This window comes from Petaurus breviceps, unplaced genomic scaffold (genome assembly GCF_028583685.1).
Source record: "Petaurus breviceps papuanus isolate PSGF00001 unplaced genomic scaffold, PetGlider_PUasm1.0 186, whole genome shotgun sequence".
Lineage (NCBI taxonomy): Eukaryota > Metazoa > Chordata > Mammalia > Diprotodontia > Petauridae > Petaurus > Petaurus breviceps.
The window spans coordinates 47,883,200-47,907,900 of record NW_027185798.1 but is presented as its reverse complement, the minus strand read 5'-3'; the positions used below and the strand labels follow the sequence as shown (position 1 = coordinate 47,907,900).

General features: G+C 39.4%; 1 protein-coding gene across 2 annotated transcripts in view; it reads right to left on the bottom strand.

The window, feature by feature from the left end:
• Positions 1-24,701, bottom strand: part of SORT1 (sortilin 1) — a 69,403-nt gene that overhangs the window by 16,976 nt on the left and 27,726 nt on the right. Inside the window, exons 2-8 of one of the 2 annotated variants that reach the window (XM_069090445.1) lie at positions 22,475-22,534; positions 21,158-21,231; positions 15,868-15,970; positions 15,096-15,260; positions 11,465-11,538; positions 5,636-5,685; positions 3,274-3,404 (exon numbers count right to left, since the gene is read on the bottom strand). In XM_069090445.1, the coding sequence (XP_068946546.1) occupies positions 3,274-3,404; positions 5,636-5,685; positions 11,465-11,538; positions 15,096-15,260; positions 15,868-15,970; positions 21,158-21,231; positions 22,475-22,534 (657 nt within the window). The remainder of the gene's footprint in view (positions 1-3,273; positions 3,405-5,635; positions 5,686-11,464; positions 11,539-15,095; positions 15,261-15,867; positions 15,971-21,157; positions 21,232-22,474; positions 22,535-24,701) is intronic. The other variant, XM_069090446.1, reaches the window with a different exon arrangement.

The window sequence follows — 24,701 nt, the reverse complement described above, 5'->3', positions numbered from 1 at the left end:
CTCTCTCTCTCTCTCTCTCTCTCTCTCTCTCTCTCTCTCTCTCTCCCCCCCTCTCTCAAGTGAGCAATGAATGACCTAAGGGAAAAAGTCAGTAATATGAAAGATCAGCAATCAGAAAAAGGAGTGGTGGAAATGTGGGTAACACAGTAACCCACACCATCATGGGTTTCGTGTTTGGGAAAAGAAGACCTGGTGGGTTTTGGTAAAGTGTAGCTCGATGTGAGTCAACCAGATGACAGCAGCAGACAGAAATGCTAATGCGTTTGGGAAAGCAGGCAAGGCCTGTGAAGAGAAGAGGTGAGCTCTGGCACGGCGCCTGGGCAGGCCGCACCTGGAGTGCTGTGTGCAATCATCGGGGTCACATTTCAGGAAGGACACTGACCAGCTGAAGAGCATCCAGAGAAGGATGGCAGATCTTCCTAATCCACTGAACAATACTGATCCCCTATCCCATGGAGAGGAAGCACCGCGCCCCCCCCCCCCCCTTCTTCTAAGGCTGGTGATTCGAAGCCCAAACCCACGATGAAATCCACATCTCTCCTTATGCTCCGGCTGTTTCATTTCAGCCCTACCCCTCCTCCACCTTCTCCTTTCTTACGGCCTCTCCATCTCTCGTTCTATCGTTAACACACTTTCTTTTATCTAGAACCATGTCCTCTCACACTCCTTTCCCCTTCTGGGGTGGTCAGGTTTCTATGTATACAAGAAAACAGGGCATCTGGTTTCCCTCTCTGCTATCAGGTATTTTTTTTCTCATAACCTCAACCCAGTGGACTGAAGGAACACACATACTTTTTGCTCCTCAGGAGACTTCTGGACATTCCTCCTGCCATCAACAGTCAGTAATCTTTCCTTCTTTGAGATAAACTCTGCCCTTCTACAACACCTACTGAGATCCTTACTACAGTAATGTCCCAACCCCTGGGGTCCTCCTCTCTCTTTTTTCAAGTTCGGCACTTGGTTCAGGCTTCCTCTCTTCCCCAAATTCTTCTTTTGCACTTGGTAATTTCGATATCACATTAATGTTACCAACATCCTGGCATTTCAGTTTATCAACTTCCTTATCCTCAACAATACACACTAATTCACCTGAGCCTTGAACAGAGACAGTCACACCCTGATCTTATCATTTGCCTGTAAATGATTTATATTGGCAACTCTGAAATTCCTCTGGACCATCTCTCCTCCAGTGCAATCCTTAACCCCCAAGCCTCTGGGAATGTTCACCTGTCCCCAAGGTTTAATCCAACAGTATCTGCTGCCAGAGGCATTTCCTGAGTCCCCAAGAACTCTTCCTCTTCCCCAAAGTTATCTTCATCTTATTTATCTGTGTAAATGTGGTATTCCACTATTAGCTCCTGGAGATAGGGACTCTTTGCTTTGTCTCTGAATCACTAGCAATTAGCACAGTGTTAGATTCAGGAGGGTCATAAGGAAACACTTCCTAATAATGAGAGATGTCCCAAACTGGGAAGGCTTGTCTGGGGAAGCAGCAGCTCCACTCCCTCCTCCCTTCCACTGAAAGTCTTTAGACAGAGGCTGGCTGACCACATGTCGGATATGTTGTAGAAGTTTTCCTGAGGAACGCACTTGAATCCCGTCTAATTTTCTAATTCTGTGATCTGCCATAGATTGGCTCTTCTGGGTCAACATGACATGATAAGACACTTAAGTTTGTATTCACTTAGATTCCTAATTACCTCACTGGGACAGTAGTTTGAGCACAATCCACAAAGCACTTATCAACTGCAATTCTTATGCAAAAAATATGACAACTTAATATTAATTTTTTAAATGGTACGTTCTGTTTCTATATTTAATTCATCCACTCTCTTTTGTTTTTTTTTTTTTTTTTGTAGCTTTTTGGACTGTATCTATTATTTGTCAGCACCTTATCTGCAACCTGTAGTTCCAGAGGATTGCTTAGATCTGGGGTGGGGAACCTGAGGGCCACATGCGGTCTCTAGGTCCTCAACTGCAGCCCTCCGACTAAACCCAAACTCCACAGAACAAATCCCCAGATCCACACATGGCCTCAAGGCCCCAGGTCCTCCACCCTTGGTATAGATCACTGAGAGATAAAGTGAAAAGTGACTTGCCCAATGCCACACAGCCAGGAGGGCTTGGAGGCAGAGCAGGAATCCAAGTCTCCTGACTCCAAGGACAGTTCTAGAGCCCCCTAGAAATGTCGCCTCAAGTTCATGACCTGTGGGATCAAAGTACTTTGCTCCTTCTTTTTCTTGACCTACATTTCAGCTGAGCTAGATGTATTTAAAATTGTGAAGATACTGTTCTTAATTTGATTTAGTTGTTATTCTACTGTGTTCAGTAGAGCACAGTACTTTAAAAACCCAAATGTAAATTATCTTAAAGGGCTAAACCTTTTTAAATTTTCCTTTGGAAGTTTCCTCAGGAGTCAGGTTACAAAAAGATAACCCTTCTTTCCCCATTCTCTTACTGGAGAAACCAAAAGAAATAAAAAATGGGACATGTCTCCATTTTGAGAATCCTTCTGGAGATCTAGAACTCAGATAACAGAGAGGCTGTGAGTTCAGAAAAGATACCTAACTATAGTAGCTGCTAACAGAAATTAAAAGCAGAGAGTAGCAATCCTCTTTGGCTGTTAAGAGGAGAGTGTTAAAGAAGTCATTAACACCTATATTCCAATAAAGATCTTGGAACAGACATTCACTCATGCAACAAACATTTATGCAGTACAATGAGACAGGACCCAAGCATAAGACTTGAGGCAGATCAGTATGCCAAGGAAAATTTAGGTAAGTCTTATGTTAAATCAAATAAGTTAACATATGGAAAACATTTTGTGAACCTTAAAGGGCTATCTTATATAAATGGTAGCTATTATTAGTTGACAAATAACAGCAAGTTTAATAACAAAAGCTGATAACATATTCAAGTGTTGAAATATTTTTAATGGTGCTCTAAATTTTATTCTGGTTTGAAAACAGAATCTAGAGATCAAGATATATGCTATCAATGTAATAACAACAACAAAATTATTTTTGTAGGCAACAAATTGAATGGATATATTATGTGTTTTCAGCTATCCATATTTGAAGAATATTGAGTTTATAAATTGCAAAATGGCACCATAACTGACTTGGTGGCAATTACCTAAAGTGAAAGCACAGGATCTAGGAGGAATCTAACAAACTCTAAAAGGCTTTTCTTTGGACTCTCAACCTTTTAAAAATGACTGAACTGAGAGAATGTTCTCATATGGCAAAGCTCAAGAAAAGAAAAAAGACCTACCTTATCAGCCATTACTGAAGCAAAGAGGAATCGTCCCCCCAAGCCAAAAGAATAGATTTTTACTCCAATGGTCTTGATGCTTTTGCCAAAATCAGAGGTTCTTCTTAATTCCAATACTCCAAGATCAGCTTCTTAAAGAAAACAAAATGTGAATTAACATTCTTGCAAAATGACACAAGTTAAAGTGATTTTGAATTCTTACAGGCAACAGTTTGTAGTACAAAATAACTGCTATTGGGCTGCTCCAAGATTAGATGTAGCTACAGAATGCCTGTCATTGACAAGAATGAACTGATTAAGTGACGAAACTGTATGTATCATCACATGGAAGGGACATTTCATGTGTGCTTATTTTTATTAATAGATGTTTTATATTTGTCACAAAATTACCTTGCAAACACTAATGCACTGTTGGTGGAACTGTCAACTGGTCCATCCTTTTTGGAAAACAAGTTGGAAATGTACTAAAAAATACATAAAACTATACAAAACTTTTGGTCTCAGCAATACCATTAAGTAGACACAGCTCTCAAGGGACTCAAAGATAGAAAATTCCTATATATAAAAAATATTTATAACTGTACCTTTTGAAGCAGCAAAGGACTCAAGGAAAAGCAGATGCTTCTCTATTAGGGAACAACTAAACAAACTATAGTATATCAATGTCATGCAGCATTACCATACCACATGAAACAGAGAATATGAAGAATTAGGAAGAACTCAGGATGACTTGTATGAATTGAAGAAAAATTTACATGACAATCACACTAATACCCCTAGAGGAAACAACACTAAAAGACTGCAGAATTTGGATTAAGGCCCTGCCCAATAGTGACTTCAGAGGACTGATGGCAAAGTATGTCTTTCCCTTCTTGATGGCAGTGTGTGGAAGGAGGCAGACTTTTCAGGCATCCCCGATGTGTCAGTCTGTTTGGCTTGTCTTTACTTATTTGCTATAAGGGAGGGTGGCAGGGGGTTAAAGGGGAAGGTGCCTTTGGGAAGTGACCTGATGTAAAAAGAGAGAAGCGTATTTAAAACATTAAAAAAGAAAACAAAGCAAAAACAAGAAGTACTCCATCCTTCAAAGTTATAGCAAAGTCTGGTTTCTGGTTCTGAAACTAGACAATTATGAAGAAAAATACAAACTAAAACCACTCTTAAGTTTCACCTCCCACCCAGCAAACTGGCAGAAACAACAGAAGGTGTAACAGTAAGAGATAAGTGACCGCGGAAAGAGGTGCATGCCAGTCTGAAGCTAGGCACTGGTCTGACCGTTTCTAAATGACGAGGGCTATCTTTTCATCCTGGCAGAGGGTCCTCTTCCAGCAGAACGTGTGCCAGTCACTGGAGAACAGCTTATATGGGCAATAGTACATGGGCAAAATGTAACCTTACTGACCATAAAAGTGAAGAGTCACTGTGGGAAGCCTGAAGGGAACTTACATTTAGAAAGCAAAATCAATAGAACTAAGAGAACCAGACAGATAATGGCTGCAACAATATACATGCAAAAAACAAAACATAATGAACTTGTGTGTAATGACTGTGGTCAATCATGGCCTTGAAGAAGAAAACATGTGCCTCCTTCCCTTCTTGACAGAGGGAGGGGACTCCAGGTTTGGAATATTGTCTATAATACCAGATTTGGCAGATGGTGACACCTAGTTTTGCTGACCTGGCTTTTATTTCTCTCTTTTTCATTCTTTGTTACATGGAATTCCTCTGTGAAGAGGAGAGAAAGGGATGTATTTGGAAATGAAGGAGTTACAAAAACATCAATAAAAAATGCTATTACAAAATTATAAAATTGCCCTTCTACACAATTTAATTTGCTCTTGTTAATGAATACACAAGATACCAAACATTTACTTCAAACATTTCCAAAAACAACAAAAAATTACCTGGTCTACATGTTACAGCAAAAAGTATTGTATTTATATCATAATTTGGTATAAGACTTTCTAAGATACTAAACTTAGATTTTTACATCGACATATTTGTGGTAAAATTCTTGCCTTCAACACGGGAAACTTGGGTTTGCATTCTGGCCAATACAGCTTTCTTTCTGAGTCCCAGCATATAAAAACACATGTTTGTTGGATTGACTTAAGATTTCTTCCAAGTTTCTGTCTCCTATCGTCTAAATGGTTCCCATTGGGCACAGAATCGCAGAGATTAGCTAGTCCAACTCCCTCATTTAACTGATGAGGAAATGAAGGCCCAGACAAGTTGAGTGATTTAATCAAGGTTCCACAGCTAGCTAGTGAAAGAGCCTGGATGAGAATGCAGGCTTCCTGGGGCTGAGGACTCTATAGCATGCAGTCTATTGTGGTACCCTTCTCCAGAAATGAAACATACTTACTGCAGGAGCCATTCACATAGGTAGTGAAGAAGATGGTGTTTTGTGATCCCCTAAAACAACGCAAAGACAGAAAAATATTGCAGTTCAAATCTGCTGCCCACTTTATCTGATCGCAGTTCAGTTCCAGTTTTTTTATTAACAAGCTGATGCAAACTTAATAGGTCCCATCTCAGGTAGAACACCTTCTCCAAAGCCATTTCCTCAACTGGTTCATCCCAGCCTTTCCACCAATGTGACCCTGGGCAAGCTATTTAACATCTTAGGCTCTCAGTTTCTTCATCTGTAAAACAAGTGAGTCTGGACATATCTCTAAGATTCCTTTAACTCTAAAATCAGAAGTAAAACACAGAATGTAGTGGTAAGGGCACTGGACTTGGAGTCAGGAAGCCTTGGGTTGGAACCCTGCTATCAACATGCTTTAGTTGTGTGACCCTGAGTGAATCATTTCCCATTCTGGTGTTTCAGTTTCCTCAATCATACAATGAAGGGCTTGGCCTTGATAAATTCTCAGACCCTTCTTTCAACTCAAAATCTAGGATCATATGATCAATACATTTTCCCAATTCATTCAGAAGCCACCAAAAATGGTCCCAACTACCTATCCAATTAAATAACTGATTGAAAAGTTTTTCAAATCTTAAAAAGGATCTCTGATTTCATTCATATGGGGGGCTCTTTTCACCAAGGCAATTCTAAGGCAGTAGATAAATCCTTGAGATGCCTCAGGCTCATAAAAATATAATAACCTCTCCAGTATTATCCAGCAAACAAGTACAAGGGATTTGAACCCAGGTTTCTAGACTCTAAGCCCAGTACCCACTATACATACAGGATTGCCTCTATTTTTAAACCTCAAAAATATTAATAACTTGAAGCTATTATTCAGCTTTATCTCTTACTCTTCCCCCTCAGGAAACCTCATTTGTAGTCAAATTTAGTCAACTCACTGTCATTGGCTTACTTTTTTTGTTTATTCTGTTTCCTCTCCTAAACATCAAAATCTTATCTAACCCTCAAAAAAACAGCTAAAAAAAAAAAAGCAAATCAGATCCATCAGTCTGTTCTTGATCATCTGATAGAGTTTAAGCTTCTCAAGAGCAAGGCTGTTTCATTTTTGTCTCTGTATTTCCAGAGCCTGGCATCTCTTCTTCATACACTCATATGTTCCCTCCCCAAGTACACTAAGCTACGTGAATATGACTGCTACCTCTTTGGACCCCTTGTTGTACCCTATATGCACCCATGCACATACTTAGGTCTCAAAAAGGATCCATTAACTTTCCTATCTTAAATAAATGTATCCATAAGTCTCCCATGTCCATGATCAAGTGATTTTTCTTTTGCAAAGGGTAGTGTCGAGATTAATGTTGGAGATTAGCAATACTGAACATAAACCCAATGTATCTAATCAGAAAGGGGAAAATTTAGAGCAATGTGGAAGTCAGTCAGAGTGTTGAAACAGTATTTGACTTTTATGTATGTAGCCTGTGTGGGAAGCTACTGAGATTATCTGGAGGAAATGTCATGCAAGGTCATGCTTGCTTGAGCTAAAAATTAGAACATGCACCAAAAATATCTGTAGACAAAAAGTACCCCCAGATGTTCTAGGAACAAACAAAGGTCACAAAACCAGCATTATTCATATGTTGATTATGAGAACAGAAGGTCTGTCTAAGGTGTTCCACTGAAACAAAGACTTTAGCCAAGGCCAGACCAGACATTGATGACTCTACTTCAACCAAAGCTAGCCCATGGAAAGGGACGAAGAACAAATATTCTGAGGATGGCAGTGTAAGGATGAGTAAGGGCTTTATAATTAATGAATTATTGAAAATTGTAATTTTGGGGCAGCTAGGTGGTACAGTGAGTAAGAGGACCGGCCCCGGAGTTGGAGGACCTGAGTTCAGTTCTGGCCTCAAGACACAACGCCCACACACACACACAAAAAACTACCCGTGTAACCTTGGGCAAGTTACTTAACCCCAACTGCCCTCCAAAAGGCAAAAGAAAAAAATTGTAATTTTATGTCTACAAGGTTTATTCTTTCTGTGTTTAAATCTATTGCGATAAGATTTAGTAGAATTGCTCGTTAACAAGCAGTGGTAATGTGACTTCTATCTGAGACTTTTACCAATTACCTGGAGTTTCAGTTTACAGGCACAAGACTGAAATCCAACTTGTCCCCTTAGAGACCATCATGGAAAAGAGGGTATTAGGTCTGAACTTGTCTCCTTGGGAATAAAAGCTATATAATTTCTAGCAGACAAAACTGGTTAGTGACTCTGACGTGAGCAGCTAGGTGGGACAGTGGATAGAGCACCGGGCCTGGAGTACAAACTGAGTTCAAATCTGGCCTCAGACCCTTAACTAGTTGTGTGAACCTGAACAAGTCACTTAAGTCTATTTGCCTTAATTCCCTCATCTGTAAAATGAGCTAGAGAAGAAAAATGGCAAATCCAGTATCTCTGCCAAGAAAATGCCTGAAGGGGTCGCCAAGAGTCAAACATGACAGAAATGACTGAACAGCAACAGGCACTGACAAAATGTAGATGTTCTGAAAATGAAAAGACAAGAAAGAAGGAAAAAAAAATCTTTGGTAAACAGAGCTGACAAAAATGTGACATCTCAACTCTAAAGATCCAATAAGGATAGAAAAATCCATAAAAACAACTTCCATCCTCCACAGAAAAAAAAAGGTCAAAGGGCAATTTTTGAAGGTGAAAATATTTAAAAACACCCAAAAAAGGTTCAAACTTTGTAGGAATCACAGAAACGTAAATTAAAACAGCATTAAGATCCCAATATACATTCACTAAACTAAGTAACAAAAAAATTCTTGTGAGCAAAGTTACAGGGAAACAGGTAATCTACTACATTCTTGGTAGGACTATAAATTGATACAGGATTATGGCAAGAGCGATGTGGCCAGAGTGACCAAAGGTACAAAAGCTGACCATATAATTATCATATCACATTATTAAAAGGGAAAAACCACCTATCTGTACCAAAATATTTACAGAAACTTTGCTTGGAAAGAGTGAAACAGAGCAGTCCAAGCACTGGGGCATGGCTAAGCAAACTGTTGGCACAACAACACTAATGAAATACTTCAGTGCCTGAAAAATGTATCCTTTTGGTGCTGTGGGCACTATCTCCACTGGCAAAGACTGCCACCTTTCCATAACTCAGTAGATGGTGTTTGATAGTTGCTGATTTCAAGTACAATAAAGTCATAAAAAATGAAAAACATGAAATAGATTTTAAAACTTGGGAAGACACAAAATTAAACAAAGCATAGAAGGAATGAGAACATACATTTACTATGGCTACACAAAAATAGCAATTAAAACTTTATAAATATGCAAACAGAAGAGAGGTCTGAAAGCAAAACAGAATACCAGAGGTGGTTTGTTCAATGTGTCTGTTAAATACATTTTCTATTTTCATCAAAATGTCAACAGTTTGCATTTATGGTTATACTCCATATTCTATGTATTTGCTGTCTAATAAAATTAACAACAAAAACATCACCACAAGAAATTTAGCAAGCAGCTATCATCAGTGTATGAGGCATTCACAAGTTTGGAATACTGAACTTAGAAATAATTACAAGAGAGAAATCTTTGCATAGATTTGCATAAGATTTAATGGATTTCATTTTATTTATTACACAAAGTACTTTGGTTTTAAAGATTTAGGAAAGAGAAAATGTACCAGCATCTTGATTTATCTTGAAGGGATAATCCTTTTCCTCATTATTTAGCTGCTTTTAAAAATGTCTACTACTTGTAATTTTAAAAATTACTTGGAATTAGGGTTAGGGTTACACTATGAGAGTAAGAAGAATGTGCATGTACTAATTCTTTTTTTTTTTTTTTTTGGTTTTGGTTTTTGGAGGGGGGGAGGGTAGGGCAATTGGGGTTAAGTGACTTGCCTAAGATCCCACTGCTAGTTTTTGTGTGTATGTGTCAAGTGTCTGAGGCTGGATCCGAACCCAGGTCCTCCTGACTCCTGGGCCGGTACTCTACTCACTGTGCCACTTAGCCGCCCCCATGCATTAATTCTTATTTAGCATCATAAAAGAATTTCATGGTCTATAAGTCTATTTTCCAGAAACTAAAGTTCATGTCAATGTCTTTTGTGTTTGTAGCCTGCTAAATCAAAATCTTACTAAAATGTATTAATACAAATCCTTGTCTTCTAAAATAACAGGCAGAAAATGTCTTTTTTGACATGTTCATTCTTGTATTATGCTACAGAAACACTGATGGTTTTACTGATTGCCGAGCTGTATAAAGCTCTTCACCCTTATACTAGACAGCCTCTGACTGCTGTGCTTTTGGAGTTCTTGTATTTTCTTTTTTACTATCTGTTAAGTTATATAACAATGATCGCATTTTCCTATTGGTCAGTATACTTGCCTCTCATAGCCCATTCTCTTTTAACCTGCTATGGGCTGGGAAATCTGATAACTAAATTTAGAAAAAATGGGTATAAACAGTTTTAGCAAGGTCCTGGAGGGCTCTCTGGTCAGGAAATCATAGTGCCAAAAAAGACTAGACTAGGGGTGGCTAGGTGGTGCAGTGAATAGAGCACCGGCCCTGGAGTCAGGAGGACCTGAGTTCAAATCTGGACTCAGACACTTAATACAAAAACTAGCCATGTGACCTTGGGCAAGTCACTTAACCCCAACTGCCCTCCAAAAAAAGAAAAAGACTAGAATAATACAAACCCCTCATTTGACTGATGAGAAACCTGAGACCCAGAGAGATTAAATGATATAAGATTCAAAGAGTTGACTGGAATCCTAGAACTCTACTACAGTATCTTCAACTCAATTCAATCTTCCCTCACTTATAGAAGAGGAAAGTGAGGTTCCCCAAGTAGAAAGTCATTTGCTCAAGGGTCAACAGTACGTCTGTGGCAGAACTGGAATTAAAACACAGGGGCTCTTTTCATTTCACTGGTTATGAGTGATGGAAGCATGCTTTAGTGTACAGTGGATTTGCATTTTATGTGAAGATTAAGTTCTAAAGAAAATTACCCGTGAAGTTCTCTTTAACTGTAAACTAAAGCACAGTACAGTATCTTTACACACTTGCAGTTAGGAAGAGATCAGGGTCTCTTTAAAAAAGGCAGCTTGCATAGCTTTATGTGAGACAAACTGCTATGGTATTTTTCGTGATCTCAGCTAAAGTGGAACAGATAGAAAGCAGGACTCATACTCAAACAGGGCCTTCTTCATGCTGGCTGACCACACGATTACAGAACTTTCTGTTTCCTGCTGCATCATGGAGAGAGAGCAGAGGAACCCAAAGGGGACAAAGCAGGGTCCTCCACTGACCAGGGAGGTTACGATGGCTGACCGAGGCTGTCTGTCTCCTTAGCTTTACCAGACTAAATAGAATGAATGGACTCCTTGTGGGTGTGATGAAGAAGAGGCTCTACTGGGGCAGCTAGGTGGCACAGTGAATAGAGCACCATCCCTGGAGTCAGGGGAACCTGAGTTCAAATCTGGCCTCAGACACTTAACACTTATTGGCCACGTGACCTTGGGCAAGTCACTTAATCCCAAGTGCCCTCCAAAAAAGCAAAAAAGAAAAACAGAAGAAGCTCTACCCTCACTCTCAGTGGAAACAGAGGCTGCCCCCAGTGACTTACACTCTCAATGAAGTATTTAGAACAGCTCATCCTCTGCTGTATAAGTCTAGTTGCCCTCACCAGACCATAAGGTCCCTCCAAAGGATGGATTGGTTATATGACATCTCTGTATCTCACACAGATACACAGACACACACACACACACGTCACCCTTAGTTAGTTACTCACCACTTGGCCAAACACACCGCTTTGTGGATTTCTTCCCATTTCCCCCCAAAGTTCCTCGACACCCACAAGCCATTCTGAAAGATGAGAAATGACTGTTAGCCCAACCCAAGGTCTGCCCTAAGCTGCTATCTGGAGGCACAACCTCCGGTCAGAAAGCCCAGCCCTGGACTGTGGCTTAAAGGACAAGCTGTTGGGCTTTCCTGTGCCCCTGGACATCTGAACAACCAGCCCCAGGAAGAATATCTTTAGTGCCTCCAGCTTCCCTTTTCCTGCCCTCCTCCCCTCCACCCCAATTCATTAACTGGTGGGAACTTCTGTGTACTATCTGTATTTGAAGCATTCTCTCACTGAGGGCTTCAACAAGCATTTATGAAGTACCTTTTCTGTATAAGACATTGTGCAAGACACACTAAGAATATAAACCCCAAAATGAGTTTCTACCCTCAAGGAACTTTGATTTTACTTGGGTGGGGAGGAAGAGAACAGAATGGAAAAGCAATTATTCAGCACTATGTGCCAAGTGCTATGTTAAGCAATGGGGATACTTACAAATAGATAAGTCCCTGCTCACAGGAAGCTCCCATTCTAATGAGGAGAGATAATGCATATTTATAGGAGGTTTCCTTACAAGGCAGATGGAAACATCCAGTTAGTCCGTAGGGTGTGGCCCCAGAGTTAAGCCTTGAGCATCTAAGAGGTGGCAGGTAAAAGTGCCAAGTTTAAAGAATGTGTCCAGGGGGCAGTACGGCTGGAATGTAGAGCATGAAGAAGAGCAGTATGAATGGACTAAGGCTGGGGAGTTTACATTTTACATCCCCAGGGGCGCAGTGAGTGAAGCACCGGCCCTGGAGTCAGGGGGACCCGATCAGACAATTAACACCCACACAAAAAACTAGCCATGTAACCTTGGGCAAGTTACTTAACACCAATTGCCCTCCCAAAAGCAAATATATATATTTTACATCCCCAGCAAAGGAAAACACCGAGGTTTTGAGTGGAGCAGTAGGTGATGTGGTCAGACCTGGGCCCTGTGAAGATAATTCTGGAGCTGTGGAGAACCCATTCTAGAGGAGTGATGAGAGGAAGGGAGACCAATAAAGAAACTGCCATAGCAGTAAGGAGGTGAGAGATAATGAGAACCTGAACTATAGGCAGTTGTTGAGAGAGGGACAAAATAGGAAAGAGGCAGAATCCACAGGACCAGACAACTGATTAGATATGAGGGACACTAGAGAAGGAAGAGTCGAGGATGGCTCAGAGGCAATTTATCTGGGTGAACAGAAGGGCGCTGGAAAGTCTGTAAGAGAGCAGTTTTAGGGAAGAAGGAAAACAAAATCTGTTTTCGATGCATCAAGTGTGAGATACCTACCTCAGGTGGAGGTATCTAGCAGGCAGCTGGGGATTTGCAACTGGAGTTGAGGAAAGATCTTAAGACTGTCATATATTGATTTGGGAGTCATTGCCACAGAGATAACTGAACTCATGGGAGCTAATAAGATCCCCTAGAGAGAATGGCAAACAAAGTGACTGGGCCAATTGGGTCCACTGCAGAATTATGTTAGCTAATCTCAATTAAGTACTTCCTGGAGCAAGGAAATTCTCTTATGCCTTTCTCCAGGCCTCTTCTCTCCTCACGCCTTCCACAGCACCCCCTCCACTCCTCTGCTGTCGGGAGAACAAAGGCCATTTGCTTTTTGCTCTGTCTTTTCCCAATCTTGATACCTCCCCTTTATAAATGGTAGTCTCTGAGGAAGAGGTGACCCTTCTCTTTAGCAACCCCTCTACATGTATGCTTGATTTCTTCACCTTCCCACATTCCCACAATCACTGATCCTCTCTATCTTCAGTCTGTCCCTCAATACTGGCTCCCTCTCTGATGTCTATAAACATGCCTAAGTCTCCCCATACTTAAAAAGAAAAACCTTGCTTAACTCTACTATTTTCTTAGATAAAAAGGCTAAAGCCATCCTTCCTTTCACAGTCAAACTCCTAGAAAAATTGTCTGCTCTTATTGCCTAAATGTCTTGATGCTGCTTTCTTCTGGTTTTTAATTCCTACTTGTATGACCACCCCTTCTTGGTCTTCCTTACAGAAGCACCAGACCCCTGACAGTGCATGTACCTCAAGGCCAGAGCCTGAGGCCTTGTCTTTTCTCTCTATACTCTCAGTAAACTCATCAGCTTCAATGGGTTCATGTACTCAGCTCCAGTATCTCAGAAGCTCAACTGGCTACTAGAAATGTTGGATTAGATGCTCTGTAAGCATCTCAAACTCAACATGTACAAAACAGAAGTCAGTATCTCCCCTTCCCTCTTTACATCCCCCTCTTTTTCCTAACTTTCTTCTTTCTGTTGAGGGCACCACCATCTCTGAAGTCACTCAGGCACATCTCAGTCAGACTCTCTGACCTTCCACATTTTTCGTATCTAATCAGCTGCCTCCATAACCCTTCATGTATCTGTCTCCTTCTCTCTTTGGTTCTCACCCTAGATCAGGCTCTCATGACTGCTCACTCAGACTATCGCCTCCTCAATGGTGTCCTTGTCTCAGGTATCTGTCCCTTCCAGGCATCGTATTGGCACACATTTGACCATCTCACTTTCTTGTTCCATAAATCCTACTGGTTCCCCATGATCTCTACAATCAAATACAAACTCTGACTTTAAAGCCCTTCCTGCCTTAATATACACTACTGCCCTCCAAGTACTTTATGCTCCAGTCCAAGTCAGCTCCCTGATACTCCTCACACACAGAGCTCTCATCCCTTGCCTTCCAATCTTTGCCTAGCTCTAGGTACCCCATGTCTGGAATATGCTACTTCTTCATAGCTGCCTCTTGGAATCCCTAGTTTTCTTGAAAAGTCAGTTCAAGTGCTACTTTCTAAATGAGAAGTTCTTAATTTGGAACAAGTGAATTTATTTTTAAATTTTTTGATAACAATTTCAATAGAACTGACTTCCTTTTTAATTTCATATTTTATTTTATGCATTTTAAAACATTATCTTGAGAAAGGGTCCACAGATTTTGGCAGATTGCCCAAGGGGGCCACAGCACAAACAAGGTGCAGATCCTCTGCTCTAGATGAAGCCTTTTCTGACTCCCTCCAGAAATTCCTTCCTTCTTTTCCCCTCAGAAATGAGCTTTTATTTGTTTTGTACATGTAAGTATATACATGTTGTCTTCTCCAATAGAATAGAAACTCCTTGAAGGCAGGACTATTTCATTTCTGTCTTTGTATCCCCAAAGCCTAGTATAAAACCTGGCAGATAATGGGTACTTGATAAATGCTTGATTGAATTTAATTTCTTTGTCAATAAAACACAGTTCTTTGTTGACTTAAGAATGTAACAGCAAATATCATACTTACTTGTAGAAATTTTTAAAAAGCCAACCCACCATGATGTACTCTAAAACATAGTTTAAGAGACATCTTCATTTTCTGTCCTGGACCAGGGGAAATGGGGCACTCAGTAATTGTGTCCTTCATAAGAAAGAAGGCAGAACTACAAATTTCAGATCTCCAGGTGTCAGTGGTAGAAAGATCAGCACAAAAGCAATACTTAAATACAGAAAACCCTTTTCAGTTTACCTGTGTTGAGCCCATAAACACATAAAACTTGGCTGGACTTACTTCAGAGCTGACGACCAAAAGGTAATCAGAATTCTGGGGGTTATAGGTCATCTGAGTCAGAGGATGAAAAGGTAGATCTGTCTGAATAAAATTCTTTGCAAAGTCAGATGACCTAAAGATTCTTCCTCCATGACTTCCCCCAGATACGTCCCCTGTCAAAATCACCTGAAAGAGAAGATGAATCATTAGATCAGGATAAAATCTGCTCACAACCTAAATGAGAATTCCAGTAGAGTTTAGATGAGAACAATCTGAGTCACAAACAAACATCAGAAAATACCTTTAAGAAAGCTAAAAAGCAAGAGGTTAAAATAAATATGCTTGCTCCCTTATGTTCTTAAACAAACTTGAAATGATGAAGTACTACTTGGATGATTTCTAAGCATTCCATAAATGTGAACTGTCATGTCAATCTTCAAATTTCACATTATATTCTCATTAAAAGGCTGTCTTTGGTGGGTTTGTGTGGTGGCACCAACTTATAGCCAAAACTGTCTTGCTAAAATCTTTTTCAATAATTAAACCCACTAGGACGGAATTTTATCCTAGACAGAGGCTTCTTTATTCTGAAACCAATTACAAAGAGAACAGTTTTACTATATTGAGGTTCAACTGTATTTGTATAGTATTAAACATACCATAAAATCAGACATTTTACTCCTCATATAATAGTTTACTGTTGTATTAATGGATTTCTACAATAACTAAATTTGCCACCCTAGGCACAGTTTATAAGGTGTATACTTTAGTATTAGAAAGCAAAGACTCAAACCTTCCCAGAGTTTTCAGGTCCAATAGCCATTCCAAATTCAGTCCGAATGAACGTGTTATTGATGAGATTTGTGATATCCTTAAAGTTCTTTCCATAGTCCTCACTGAATGAGGAGGAGAAAGAGAGACAAAAAACAAACTCATTTAGAACAGTTTTTTTCCCCTACACAAGGTAAAGCTTTTACAATTCCATAATGCAAAAGAATACAGCTAGAGAAACAAAAGTTCTTCATGATAGCTTTGAGAAAACTTAAAAATATTAGATATTCATTTGGACAACACCCCCAGGAGGTAAGTGGGGAAAATAAAAAGCCAGTGTGTGACTTGATGCAAATCATCTAAGCTTCCTATATAAAATGGGGAAGCAAATATTTGCACAGAAGGTTATGATGAAAGCAATCTGAAAACCCTAAAAAGCAGCTGTAAAAATAGGTAATTTTATTAATACTACTACCTCCTCAGTTCAAGTCTTGCTACAGAATATTATATCACTAATTTTCATAGAATTTAAGCTTCCAGTGGAAAGTTTAGGCTCTTACCAATGGGTAACTAATCTGTAATTAAGGAGTAGTTTTGCATAGCTTAATAGTACACCCCACACCCCTAGGCACTTAAGTAAATATTCCATGAAGGACATTACAGGCAAAGAATTATAAAATAAGAGTGCTACAAGGGACCTTAAAAATTTTTCTGTCTCCTTTTAAAGATTTTTACAGATCAAGAAACTGAGAAACAGAGAGGTTGAGTCATTTGCTCAAGATCAAATTTCTAACTAGATGGAAGACTTTCAATGTAGAACTTGTGTCAAGTTCTAATTTATGTGACATCATTTATTACAATTTGAGGTTTTCCTCTACCTAGGCAGGATCTATGAAAATATGTTGAATTGAATGGAAAGAAAAATGGGTGTTTGTGCATTTACGTGGCTGATTTCTGACTGTGACCACCATTAAACATCTCTGATTAAGCACCTGAATGGCAGTCTCTCTCCACAGACTAAGGCCGAGCCTGACTGTCGCTTGGGTGACAGAGGGCCAGTCATTTAACCTCAGTATTCTAAGCAATTCTCTGGGACTCTAAAGTATAGATGAGCTACTGATCTGTGCTAGTGAAAGGAAGTTCTTAGAGCAGTGCCCCACACTAATGGAATCACAAATGTAGACCCCTCCCAAAAGAAAAACTGCCTGTCCCAGAGGGCACAAAGACAGAAATGAAATCATTCTACCTTCTAATGGGTGAAACTACCAGTCCATACATACACAAGCCTATTGCCTATACTTTCCCCCCCTTTCCTTAGGAGCAGACAGAGATCTGAAATTGTCTGTGTTGTCAATGTAACAAAAGGATAACATAAAAGGTGCTTGGAGTGGGAACAGGTATTAGTAACAGATTCCTATCTTGGGGCTGTGACTCTGAGATCAGTATTTCTCTTCTGAATAGAAGCAGAGATCCAGGAGTTAGTCATATTTACAGGTTAAACAGTTCCTGGTTGTTGTATAATTCAATCATTAACAGTGTTGTAACTTTACAAGGCCACGATCCACACTGGTTTTAAAACTTTCCTCCTTCATGCCACACCTCAGAAAACTCTTTGAATGAGATTCCGGTCAGCCTGCTTCTTAAGAACTTGGTATAGCAAACAGATATACCTGCCCTTCGGAGAAGCAAAGAACAAAACCAAGCCCCAAAAAACAACAACCTGGCACTATAACCAATTAACTGGAGAATAATGGACCAAGATCAATTTGGGAAGCTGAAGTGGGAACCCTGAGAGGTCCTTTTTGGATCCCACAGATTGGCAAGAACCCTGAATTTGGAAATTGAGGACTTGGCTCAGATCCAGTTCAAATCCTCACTCTATTGTATGACCTTTGACAAGTCACATAACTTTTCAGGGTTTTAGTATGAAGGTTTGAGCTAAAAGACCTTTAGGTCCTTTCTAGCTCTAAAACTACTATCCTGTGATACAATTAGAGTTCAAAGTGGCCTTGGTAAAGTGACAACGTATCTGAAAAAGTGAACTTCTATTCAATCATGAACAGTGTATACTGGTAAAAGAAAATTATATGAAACCACACAAATAAGAGATGAAAAAGGCCTGGGTCAGTTAATGTTCAAGCAGCAACAAAAGGTTGCCTGTTTGTCTTTTCTCAAGGTTGTATTTTTTTTTTAAAGCAACCACAACAATGGTGAGCACAAAGAAGAAAAAATTAAGAGATTCTGCCATTATGTTCTCTATTGGTTACAGCCTTGTTCTAGATAAAAATGAAGAAGGAATGTCAAAACTTTAGAAGAACTAGTCACAGAAGAGGTAGAAAAATGCAAAGTTCATCCTGAACAATCTGTGTTATACAAGTGTAATGAGATATTATTGTAACATAAAGAATGACCAACATGAAAATTAAGAAAAAGTTCTAATTTTTACACAATGAATTAAAAATGGTTAGGATAAAGAAGTCAGAATTAAATATAAACTCTGTCTATAACTATGTTAAAACAACATTAGTGAATCCTGGGCTCAGACACTTAGCACCCACCCAGAAACACCTGGCCGTGTAACCTTGAGCAAGTTACTTAACCCCAATTGCTTAGGGGCGGCCAGGTGGCTCAGCGAGTAAGAGCACCAGCTCCAGTGTCGGGATGACCTGGATCAAATCTGGGCTCAGATACTTGGCACCACACCCAGAAATAATAACTGGCCGTGTAACCTTGAGCAAGTTACTTAACCCCGATTGCTTTAAAAAAAAAAAATTAGCAATAAAATCTGGGAGTAAATATAAAGAAGAAAAACAGGGTCACAGAAAGAAATGAAACATTTTTTGTAAAAATGAAAAAATTATAAATAATTTAGAATTTGTTTTTTGTGCACCATATACAGTTTGTATTTAATTTTTTTGATGTTGGTTACTAAACTTTAAAATTGTTTTAAAAATAAGGAAAGAACTCATTCCTTTGCCCTTTGGTCTGCCACACCTTAATATCAGTCCTATATAACAAATGGAGCCCCGGTCTGCAAAGCAACCTTGTATAAGGCAGTGGAAACATAGTGCCAAGTGGTATATGTGGTAAGAGGACTGGATATGAAATGAGGGAAGTCCTATATTTAAACTGTAAGCCTAAAACTGACTGTGCTGGTGTCAGGTCAAGTCCAACCTTCCCACGGTGGAGCTCAGTCTCCTTTCCTACTTCTGCTATGAGCACTACTGTTCCTCTAGGTTCCTGGGTGTACGACCTCCAAGCTACCCTCACTTCTTCTCACCCCACATAGCCAATCACTTGCCAAGTCTTGCTGGTTTGGTTTCCTCATCAGACCCCTTCTCTATTCATGGCATCATCTCAGTTCACATTTTTTTCACCTCTTGCCTCAACTAAGGCAGCTGTCTGCTTCCTCTCTGGTCTACCTGGCTTAAGCACCCTCACACACCAATCCCTCCCTCTCAGAATCACCAAAGTGGTTTTCCTTAGGTACAGGCCCGACTATGTCATTCTGCTGGATAAGCATCTCCTCCAGCTCATCTTTCCAGGCAGATCACATGTTACTGCCCATTATGAGCTCTATGCTGTTGGCTGAACAAGGTGTTCCACCCACTGTCTCTGAGTCTTCCAACAGGTTGCCTCCCATGCCTGAAATGCTCCCTTTCATGCCCTGGAACCCCTGATTCCAGCTCAGGAAGAGCTTTCAAATTCCCACTGCTATGAATTCCTCCAGCCCCGCAAATCTACTTCTGTTTATTTGTATCCATTCTACATTTACTTTTCTGTGATCATGTTGTATCCTCTCCCCCAAAGAACATAAATTCATTGAGGGCAAGGACTTTCTCACTTCCCTGTACCTAGCAGAACCTGATAGACAGCAGGTACTTAATGCTAGTTTATTTTTAAAAAATAAATTTAAAATGAGATTTTCAATTCAAAATATAGATGAATTAGGATAACTGAATTTGGAGAATGCTGAAAAAGAATTTATTAATTTTCACAAACATGAAGGTAACTTATATAGAGAATATTTTCAATTGCCAATAGAAACCAGATAATTTAAAACTAGAGTAAACTTCCTAAGAAATTTAGATGGACATGAGAGAAAATTTCTTGAGAGTAAGGTCTGTTATTCAATGGAATGAAATGAGTAGTTACAGAATTTCCAACCCCACCTCCATCCCCCCAAAAAGCAATATAAATTATCTCTGTTTAGTAAGATTCATAGGATCAAAGATTTATAGAAGGGATCTTAAAAGTCATGCAGGTTAAACTTTCATTTTACAGATGAGGGATCTGAGGCTCAGAGATGTGACAGGGGCAGAACTCAGATCTATATACCCAGGTCTTCAAACCTCACATTCTGTGCTCAGTCTTTTGTACCACACTGGTCAGAACTTAGGAAAGCAAACTAAATGACTTTAAAAGTCCTCTTCTAGACCCAAGAAACAAGATTTGTTGCTGCTCTCCAAAACAAAACAAACTGTCTTCCTGTAAATTCCTAAGAATTCTTAATAATCCTTTCTTGATCTTACACTGGTTTTTATTATTTGCAAACTAATATCACTCTGCCAGAAAGGGGAATTATGAAAGCTGACTCCTAACCCTGAAATAGCAGTTCTAGGGTGAGTAAGAATGGAAGTTCTTGTCTCTCTACTCAAGAGTCACTGATTTGGGTCAAGGTCTAACACAGATTCTCCATGATCCCAGAAGACTGGAATTGAACTTCACACGGGACCTGCCACAGTTAGTCATGGATAGAACTTAGAGGAACTTGCCATGACTTTTTAATGATCCTTTGACTGAGACAGCCTCTAAAACATTTGTGGTGCTACATCTCTTTGATCCCCTGGTGGGAGATGACACTGGCATTTATGGCTGAAAAGCAAAAACTTTTGCAGCACGTTTAAGCTAGAACAGCTTTAGCAGCTTAAAACTACTCTAAGACTTTTGGGATACCCTGCATGGATGGAATTTTATATACAAAAGCAAAAGCCTAGATAAATCTCAAACTTCCTTCCTTAAAATAAACAGCACATTAGGCCTTACACATATAGTACAGTTCCCAGAGACAGAGGATCTTTATTGTTCTGTTCCTGATTCAAGCTCACCAATTCCAATAGAATCGATTAACCAGTTCTCTTGGAAGTTCTTTCTTTTAATGATGTTAACTGCCATCAGGGAGGCAACTATAATCAGCATGGGGGTGTGCACAGACTTGTGAAGATTTGAGCTGCCTGGTAGGTCCTTTTTAGTTACAAGACTGCCAATATTCAAATGTGTGTTCACTTCTCAAATATACTTGTAAGTCTCACCTTCGATAAAGTTTAGACTGTCCAAAAGTCATGATTACCAATGGTACATGAAATGTGGTCAAGACTAGAATGACCTGGAGAAAGACAAAAGCAAACTATCAATAGTTGGTTCAGATGGATTTATTACAGAAATAAATCAGTTACTAGTAAATAATACACGTCAATAGTTAAACCCCAAATTATCACCACGTCAAGGGCTATTCTGAACCAAATATGGGAGTACCCCAAAATTTAAGATGACTTTAAATCATAAAGTTGGAATGGTTTCCAGTTTCTACACAAGTGAAATTGGGGTTGCTCCTGGATTTTAATAAAGGAGATATTTATAAATACTACTGTACTTTTGTATACTACTACTACTATTGTATTTCTTCAAGTTGCTGATGGAAAACACCACTGCTTTGATAAGGACATTACTCTTAGCAGACAGGGTAATAATGAAGTCAATGTATCTGCAGTGGGCACTGAGAGTGTTTCAGGATACTTTAGGGTAGGTGTTAGGATATGTGTTGGGAAACCTAGAATCACCCGGGAAAGTTGGTTTACTATTGTTCTGAGAAAAAAAAGGGGACACTAGTACTGGTCTTTTGACTGAGGAAGTATTTCTAATTACTTCTCTGCTCTTAGCATCTAACAAACAAAGTCTGTGTTGGAAAATCCCCATGATGCTTGAGATAGGGATATTAAGCTGCATCTGATGACCAAAAGTGAAAACAGGCAGCAATAGCTATGCAGCAGAAGCAGTTGAGTAATAACCTATTATGAGGAAGAGTGCCATAGAGACAGGGGTCATGCCAAGTGGACTGAAGGTTTCTGTCTCACCAGGTGCTCCGCTATCTTGCCCAACATTCACATTCTTTGGAGGTCTCCCAACATACTGTTTCCCTTTCAGCATACTCATTTTAATTTTAAGCAGTCTCCAGGACCCAGAAGATAACTAGCCTGAGGTCTTCTGGTCATAGATCTTGAGTTTGCTAAAGTCATCATCTTCCAGGAATAAAGTAGTCTCAAAAAAGCATTTCAGAAGTTGGAAACTTTTAGTGTTTTTTTTTTTTAAATGTTGGGCAGAAAGCTGGTTTAGGTGAAGGCCATCCTAAAGGCAAAAGAATGGAGTAAACTAACCACTCCATTCTTCCATTTCTACAGAGACAATAAATACTAGAGCTCCCTGTTATTTTGTACTTTAGACAAGATGAATTTTCCACAAATAAGGAAAAATTCTAAAGACAGTGTCACAAAATGTCATACAAGATTTAAAATCCTAAAACTGAACATGTTTGCTAACCACACTGTACAAGGCACCACTAGGTTACTTACCCCAGTGCTATCTCCAACCCATGACAGAGATACTGAGCCACTGAGATCATCAAATACATGCTGCAAGAAATAAAATGAAAAGAAAATGAATCTATTTAAAAATTACACCAATTGGGGAAGCTAGGTGATGCAGTGAATAGAGCACCCACCCCGGAGTCAGGAGGAGTTCAAATTTGGCTTCAGACACTTAACACTTACTAGCTGTGTGACTTTGGGCAAGTCACTTAACCCCAGTTGCCCACCCTTCCCCCCTCTAAAAAGGAAAAAAAAATTTACACTGATCCCATACCAGTCCTTGACTTACTCAAACAATTCAAAACAATTCTTTCATTAGCAAGAATTAAAGGAATGCCAATAGGGAAAAAAACACCTTGACTCCCAGAACAGAATATGGGGAATCATAGGATTTAGCTGGTTAATTCTGACATTCAGTGGCCTGGAAAATTTGTTTCTCTCCATTTCCCCATTCTATTCCCTTCCCCAAACAAACCATGCAGGTGAGCCTTCTACCTGTAACAGGTGAACTTAGTTCCTTTTATCCAATCATCTTAAAAGACAGGGATATAGCTAAGTATTCTGAAGATGTTTTAAAAGGGCCTACATTGATAATCAAGCAACAAAGCTTGATTAACTTTAAAAAAATTAACCTATTGCACCTAACCATGATTAACCTATTAACACAATGAGAACAATTTTAATCTTCCCAGTTTTTCTAAGACATTCAATTAGTCTTTGGATTCCTTTTGCTTTCTGCATGACTCAAGATAAAAAATTTTATGGCTAGAACTTTTAATCTAGAGTCAAAATAAACCACAGAACCTTAGTATACAGTAGACTGCAAATGGAAGGGAAAGAGATTATCATTGATCTGGCTTAAAACTTCTTTAGAAACCAAAGTATGGTCTGCATGTCGAAATGTGGAAATAATGAGCAGGCTATTTTAGGTTTTGCTCAAAGTTGATATTCTTTTATCCTGTTAAACTAGAAGTTTCAGTTTCCTGACTTTTCAAACCTGACATGGCTAGTCAGGAACCATTTCTCCTGACTTCTTACCCTCAATGCCTAAAATGTCCCCAGATACAGCAGGATTGCAATACATAATGATGAAAATACACTTACTTCCTATTCTAATTCCCTAAATAATTCACCTACAAAATATCAGATCTGCCAAACAACTTTGTTGACTCAAGACTACCACCTCCAAAAGTCTGAAACAACAGAACTGAAGGCAGAATTTGTCTAGTTCACTCTCTTTTCATTATCTTGCACTTACTCTTGTGAAGGGACCCAATATTTATCCTCCTCCTTTACATTCCTATATTCTTTGCTTTAAAAACTTGTAGCTAGAAGATCTGGTCTTTCAGAAGATGAATCCCTGCTCTGCTACTTAGTAATCTACATTACCTTGGACAAGTCATTTCTCTCACATGGTCTCAGTTTCCTCATTCATAAAAGTAAGTAGTTTTATTTAATCATGTTAAGAACAGATGGTCTCAATGCTGGAGGGGCTCCAGAAACACACACTAATATAATATTGGTGGAGCAGTGAATTGGTCCTGAAAAGTAATTCTGAATTAGGCTTAAGATGTGACTAAAACGCCTACTTCCTTTGAATCAGACCGAGATCCCACTGCTAGGCATACAGCCTAAGAAGGTCAAAGAAAGAAAGGTCCCACACACACCAAAATATCCACAGCTCCATTTGTGTGTGTGACTAAACAAATTGTGCTACGTGAAACGTAATGGACTGTTATAAGGCTGTAAGAAACCAGGACCATCAAGAATTCAGAGGAACAAGAAAACGATTCTATGAAAGATGTGAAGTGAAATAAACAGAATTGGGATGACCCCCTACACCATGACTACATCAACATAAATGGAAAGAAACTGAATGCGATAGTTACAGTGCCCAAGAGAAAGTACACAGCCTTCCCTTGGGGTGGGGGTGGGGCATGGGTGTGAAACACTATGTACATTGTTAGGCTAGGCTGATGTTCTAGTTGGTTATGCTAAACTGCTTCCCACTCGACCCCCCTTTTAAAAAATTCTTTGTTACCAGAGATCACTCTCTAGGTAAGGGGAAGGGAAAGATATGATTTCAACAACAAAAGTAAAATAAAAACAAAAGATAATTAAAAAAAAAACTTATATGATCTCTAAGGGCTCTTCTGGCTCTTTATCCTACCCGTGTTTCCCCGATAAGACCTATCCCGAAAATAAGCCCTCC